At 34.5% G+C, this 7,567-nt stretch overlaps 1 protein-coding gene across 1 annotated transcript; it reads right to left on the bottom strand.

Moving 5' to 3' along the window:
• Positions 1 to 6,351: 6,351 nt before the first annotated feature.
• LOC308565136 (olfactory receptor OR51C1-like) lies at positions 6,352 to 7,302 on the bottom strand (the record flags this gene model as incomplete). The annotated part of the gene is made up of 1 exon (XM_081153950.1): positions 6,352 to 7,302. The coding sequence occupies one exon, from the start codon at positions 7,300 to 7,302 to the stop codon at positions 6,352 to 6,354; it is 951 nt and encodes a 316-aa protein (XP_081010076.1).
• Between the last annotated feature and the right edge of the window lie 265 nt (positions 7,303 to 7,567).

Genomic DNA, 7,567 nt, shown 5'->3' with positions numbered 1-7,567 from the left:
CAATTATTGCTCCCTTAAAAACCCATCTCAAAGTCAATGAAAATTTATCACAAATTAGAGTTATAAACCCATGCAATTTTAGAGTTGTATGGAACTAGAAATTATTCAAATTTAAACATCTTCTACAATACATTACCAAAATACTAATTCAGGTTCTCTCTACCTCTCATTTATCCTGTTCCTATAAATGACTAACTGATCTCCCATTTCTATGCTGTTTCTGACCCAAATTATCCATCATTCATTTTGAATTAACTTTCCAAATATCTAGCTCAAATAAAATTTAAAAGCAAAACAATAAGCATCTCTTCCATGTTTATTTATCATCCAACAACTAAATGAAGCATCAACTCCTGTCTATGATAAAGTCCTCCACAATTTGGGTTCAACTTTCCTTTAAATTTTAATCCACCTCTGTCTCTTTTCACATACTCTGTGGTCTAAGAAAACCAGTCTGCTGACTGCTCCATCATGCAGCTTTCCTAATAGCCAGATTTACAGTTGATTTTTACTTCAACCTTGACACCAGCTCCTTCACCTTGAAATTCTACTTATGTGTCAAGGCTCATCTTTAAATATATTCTTCATTAAATTGTCATGATTCCTTCAATGATATCTGATTTTTTCTTCTCATAATACACCTTTCATGGTTATTTCTCTGTGTCTATTTTTTCCTTTGTGTATTTTTTACTATATGTTTTATATACATATTAGTAGTAGCAGTATTACTTCCACAAAGCTGTAAATTACCTAAATTTAAAAATGCCTTTATTTTCTTTGATGCTGCTACAATACCTAAAAGAATACCTTTCACATAACAGATACTCAATGATAGTTGTTGAACTGAACTGAACATAATAGACTATCAAATAGTCCATCTGAATAATTTCAGTGATAAGTCATTCAATTCAATGTTTGGCGTGTATAATAGAAGACATTTTTCTTCTAACTGATCCCAGCTTTTCTGCCTGTATTATCTGGCAATTGATCATAGCTCTGAGTTTCCAAACCATACAGGCAAAGGTCAATTTGGGAATCTGAGATCTCAGTCTCAGGAGCTTATCCCAGTTTGCATGAGGCCCAATTTGACTAAGAATTATTCAAGTCACTTTTTCATGAATAAAATGTTTTCCAGAACTAACTGCCATTATGTAATTATTTTTAAATTTATTTTTATTGTTGAAAGTATTATAGAGTCCCCTTTTTCCCCCACATTGATCCCCTCCACCAGCATCAGCCCCATCCCCAGGCTTTCCCCAGACCAATGTCTGTGTACTTATATTACATATTTTTTAAAATTCTCAGATGTCAAAGACAAAAACTAATGCTCACTCATCCTTTGCTCCTTATCCAATGAATCTGTATTTCCTTTCTTTTATAACACTGAAACATTTCTTCATCTCCACTCTTGGACTTAGTCTTGGACACTAAAATCCCTTAATCCTGTCCCTTTCCCTCCTTCTGTTTTTTTCCATAAAATAATCAGAAAAAAAGACTTTCAAATTAAATTTCAGTTACATGAAAAATAATAAATATGCTCTCATTAATAAAAGATTTTATAGGAAAGGCCAATGCTCTCCTCAATTTATTCCCTCAAGGCCAATCTTTCTAACTTCTTCATAGCAAACCACTTTATAAGTTTGATATTTATCTTTCCTTTTTTATTCATTTATACCCATAGGTATGGGGAATATAAAACTTTAAGCAAAATTTATCAGTTGTATTTCAGACAGTAACAAGAATCATGGGAAGTTCAATGCAGCAAAGGAAAAGAAATAAAAACCGGGGAACAAAAAGGAGAGATAATCTCCAATTTGATTTATCTAACTACAGTTAATAGAAATCACAATAAAATTGCTGAATGTTGTTTTCATATCTCACTCTAGTACATTTTATTTCAACAGAATTATTATTCCATAGTAATCATGTCACATTTCTTAACATCACTTCCTCTTCTCTGATTTTTTCCCTGACAGGAGTTCCAGGACTAGGAGCTGCTCATGCCTGGATCTCCATCCCCTTCTGCTGTTTCTACACAACTGCCCTCTCTGGGAATGGTGTAATCATCACTGAGTCAAGTTTCCATGAACCTATGTACCATTTCCTCTCTGTGTACCGACCTGGGCTTGCGTATGTCAACACTGGTCACTATACTGGGCATAACCTGGCTCAATGCAAGACAGATCCGTTTCCACACCTGTGTTGTCCAGACCTTCTTCACTCAACTCTTTACTGTCATGGAGTCCTCAGTGCTCCTAGCAATGGCTTTTGATCGCTTCATTGCCATTTGTAATCCACCAAGATACATTACCATCTTGTCTGCTTTCAGGATTGTCAAAGTGTGGTTTGCCATTCTTGTCAGTGGGACTGTGATCTTAATGCCACTGGCCCTGCTTCTTAAATGACTATCTCTGTGTGCTGTTTTGTTTTCTTAAAGTATACATAAGAAAAAGTTAAGTTTTATTTAATCTTAGATTAAATTAGATTCTGTTGTCTAGAATTCTTACATATAATTTAATTACCATTGATGTATTCTTTCATTTACTGAGTGCCTACTATTGCCAGACATTGCACAACAGGCAGAGTGCCAGAGACAAATAAGATATTGTCATAATTAGTGAAGTGTGTAAATAAGAAAGTAACCAATCAAAATCTGAAGTACTTGTGTGACGCGTTACAGTATATACATATAAGCAGAAGAAGTAATAAGAATATATAAGAAGGATGCATAATCCAACCTAGAGAATCAAGAAACAATCACAATGTGCTGTTTGAGCTATAAAGTTGAGAATTGGAGAGATCAACTTTCAGAATAGCAACAAGAGGAGATCTGCGAACATGCTCCCCAGGGAAACTACTATAAATAGTGAAAATTATATATAGATACAGGTACATCGGTTTAAATTCTCTGGAAGTTGCCCTAAGGGCATGGTGAAAAACCATTTATTTAAGAAAATCTGTTAAACCACTGTAAGAACTGTGGGAGTCACTGTCACTTGAATTGCAGCCAGCTTTCACCCTTCCCTTCCCCCACAGCTCAGCATATTGATATTCCACTCCAGGTAGGTGTAGTCAAGAACACAGGGCTTCTTTCCCCACTTCCTCACCCCACCCCCACCCCCACCAGCTCTCAGTGTAAGGTCATAGTATCTCAGAAGGGCAGACCACAGTATTTCTCATTCCCCATACCCCATCTCCAATTGTGGAAGCTAAATTCCAGGTGAGTGCAGTCAAAAAGTCAGTGGTTTTCTTCATCCACCCAGCCTCACTCATATGACAGAAGCTCAATTCCAGACATGGCAGTCAAAGAATAGTGGGACACCAATCACCCTTTTCCCAGTTCTATCATAATGCAGAGCTGCAAGCTGAAAAGTTGAAAAGACTATATGCTATCTCATCTAGTGTCATGCATGTAAAGCAAGGATTTAGCTCCAAGAGAAGTGAGCCAAGATGAATTAAATTATAAATCAATAACAAAAATTTAGAAATCCACAAATATTTGAAAATTAACCAATACACTCATAAATAATCAATGGTACAAAAAATAAATCACAAAGTGAATTAGAAAATACTTCAAGATGAATGAAAATGTGAGGTGAAATGAAGAGTGCTTATAGGAAAATTTATAGTCATAAATGCCTATATTGAAAAAAGAAATATCTAAAATCAATTACCTAAATTTCCACTTTAAGACACAGAAAGGTGGGGAAGAGCAAACTAAACTTATGTCAAGAAAAAGTAAAAAAATAATAATGATTATATTGGTAGAAATTAGTGAAATAGAGAATTGAAAAAAACAATAGATAAGGTAAACAAAACCAAAAGTTGGTTCTTTGATGACACTGAATTAGTAATTTTAAAACTTCCAAAGAAGAAACACCCAGGTCTAGATACACTCACTAAATCTAGGTCTAGATGGATGGATTCACCAGGTCTAGATGGATGAATTAACTAAACACCTAAAAAATAATAATGTCAATTTTTTATATTACAAACTCTTCCAAAGAAGAGAAGAGAGAACACACTCAAACTTTTTCTATGAAGCCATTTTACCCTGATGTGAAAATCAAACAAAGATAAAACTGGAGAGAATATTAAAACCAATATATCTTGTGAATACAGATGCAAGTCTCCTCAGTGAAATACTAGCAGACAAAATCCAGCAACACATAAAAAAGATTACATATTATGTCCCAGTGGGATTCATCTCAGAAGTGCAAGGTTGATTTAACATTGGGGAAAACAATACAATAAAGGACAAAAATCACGTGATCATCTCAATAGATGAATAGAAGCAGGAAAAGCTTTGGACAAAATTCAACATCAATTTATAATAAAAACATTAAAAATTAGGAAGAAAAAGGAATTTTCTCAACTGATAATACATGTCTATGAAAAATCCACAAGTAACATTATATTAAATAATGAAGACTGAATGCTTTCCCCTAATATGATAAACAAAGAAAGGATGTCCACTTTCACCAATTTATTCAATGTATATATATATATATATATATATATATATATATATATATATATATATATATTCTTGCCAGGTCAATTAGAAAAGGCAATGAAATAAAACCTATCCAGACTGTAAAGGAGGAAGTAAAACTATTTCTATCTGCATATGACCTGGGTTTTTACATAAAACATTCTAAGAAAGGTACTAAAAGTTATTAAAACTAATAAATAACTTAAAGTTGCACAATACAAGAGCAATATATAAAATAATCAATTATATTTCTATAAAGCAGCAATGAACAATCAAAAACTAAAATTAAGAAAAAATTCTATTTACTATAACATCAAAAAGAATAAAAATACTTGGAAATATATTTAGCTAAGGAATATAAGATTTTCACACTGAGAAGAATGTACAAAACAAAATACTGTTTCAAAAAATTAAAGAAGTCTTAAGTAAATGGAAAGATATGTCATGTTTATGGATTTGAAGACTCAATATTGTTATCACAGCCATACTCCCCAAATTTATTTATAGATGTAATGTAATCTCTATTAAAAATTAAATTTGTTTCTTTGCATAAATTGACAGCTGGTACCAAAATACATATAGAATTTTAAGACATCTAAAATAATCAAAACCATCTTGGGGAAAAAAGAGAAAAATTGAAGGATTCACACTTAAAGATTTAAAATTTTACTACAAAGCTGCAGTAATTCAGACAATGTGGTACTGCCTAGGATAGATATAGAAATCAATGCAATAGAATTGAGAGTTCAAAAATAAATCCTCACATTTCTTGTTAATTGATTTTTGACAGGTGCCAAGACATTTCAGTGAGGAAAGAGTAGTGTTTTTAATAAATGATGCTGCCACCAAAGTGCTCATTAAAAACTAGCTATATACAACATGATAGATTTATATAATGGATTATTATTTGTGAATGAAAAAGGGTGGTGTACTTACACTTACCATAAATGGATGACCCTTGAAAATATTATGCTAATTGAAACAGACAACAGACCACATATTATATCAGTTAATTTATAGAAAATGTCCAAAATAGGCAAGTTTATAGGGACAGAAAGTAGATTAGTAGCTGCCTAGGGCTGGATGGAATGAAAGGTATGAGATATGACAACTCATGGGTACAGAGCTCCATTTGTGGATTATAAAAATGATCTAAAATTTACTGTGACAATAATTGCACAACTCTGTAAATATAGTAAAAAAATTAAACTTTTACTTATTAAATGGGTACATTGTACTATATGTGAATTAAATTATAACAAGACTGTTATATTTTTTTAAAAAGGAAGAAGATTGGAGATTACATAAGGAAAGTGGGGAGAGCACACATACCAGAACTACTCTGGCCTTAAAAAAAGAAAAAAATATGTTTGGAAAAAAGATAAATTAATAGTAACACCAGAATATAAATACAAATATAATGAGTAATCTATAAATTTGAGGAATTCATGAAATGTAGAACAGAGATAAAATAACATTGATAGACAAAGCTGTAGCCCAAAATAAGTACACAAGAATATTGAAGGGGACTGGAGGCTACTCTAAGGGATAGTCTAAGTTCTGAGTATTAGATTTAAGAACTCAAGTAAAACATCCAATCATTTTACTTCTCTTCCTCTAACCCCAACCTAGCCTTATTTGTACCATATTTTAGGCCACAGAGAAACTTACCTATCTGAAGAAAATAGAGAATTTTAACCCTAGATTTATTTCTGTAGCCCACAGTCTTCTTATTTAAAGGCAAAGTGATTTTTGGGGGGTGCTTTTAGCCCAAGCATTAGACTCAACATTTTAACTGCTGTATGTGGCATTTTACTCATCTATGCAATGACTAGAAATAGAGAATTTAAATCTATCTAGTTCTTTGCTGCACTGGGATGGAGAACTTTCAGCACAGCTTTACGTATCTGCTTGGTCTTTACACTGTAGATGATGGGGTTCATCACAGGGGGGATCAGCAGATATGCATTGGCAATCAGAGTATGTACATAGGGTGGGGCCCGTTTCCCAAATCTGTGAACAAAGGACAGACTGATCAATGGGATGTAGAATACAGCAACAGCCCCAATGTGGGAGATACATGTGCCGAAGGCTTTCTTCCTCTCTTCTGGGGATGCAATGCTGAGGACAGTCTTAATGATCAAAACATAAGAAAGGGTAATAAAGACCAAGTCTACCCCAGCAGTGGTGATCAGGGCAGTCAGCCCAACTGCACTATTAATCCTGGTGTCTGTGCAGGAGAGCTTCATCACATCAGGGTGGAAGCAGTAGGAGTGGTGGAGCACGTGGCTGCGGCAGTAGGACAGTCTTTTGAGAAGCACCACCGTGGGAGTCTGTATTAGTGTCCCTCTGATGATGATTGCTACTCCAATCTGTGCTATTTTAAGATCAGTTAAGATAGAGGCATATCTAAGAGGATGAGAGATGGCCACAAAACGATCAAAAGCCATGGCCAACAGCACAGAGGATTCCATGACAGTGAAGAGTTGAATGAAAAACATCTGTGACAAGCAGGCATTAAAGCTGATCTTCCTGGCATTGAACCAGAATAGGCCCAACATGGTGACTAGGGTGGATATGGACAAGCCGAGGTCCGTGGTGGACAGCATGGACAGGAAATAATACATGGGTTCGTGGAGGCTGGGCTGAGTGGCAATGGCAAAGAGAATCAGGCTGTTTCCTGAGAGGGCAGTTATGTAGAGAAAGCAGAAGGGGATGGAGATCCAGATGTGGAAGGCTTCCAGCCCAGGAACACCAGTTAGCAGGAAAGTGATGGAGGAAGATGTGGTGTTCTGGAAGTTGGACATGCTGAACTCAGACTGCATAATCTTGATCTGAGTACACTGCAATGATAAATTATATTATTTTATAGTGCAGTCAACTTGAAATAAATTATTTCACCAGGCAAACATTTATAAAAGACAATATCTATGTTTTATATATATAGCTCATAAAGAGTGGTTAAAAAAAGAAAACTAAGACCACATCTAATCAAGGAGCAGAAAATAGGAAATGAACAATGATATAAGGATACAGAATTTGTACACAAACAAACCTAACAGTGGCCCACTT

This window comes from Miniopterus schreibersii (genome assembly GCF_964146895.1).
Source record: "Miniopterus schreibersii genome assembly, chromosome: 12".
In the NCBI taxonomy this organism is placed as follows: Eukaryota; Metazoa; Chordata; class Mammalia; order Chiroptera; family Miniopteridae; genus Miniopterus; species Miniopterus schreibersii.
The sequence above is the reverse complement of the archived record's forward strand: the minus strand, read 5'-3'. Positions and strand labels throughout refer to the sequence as shown.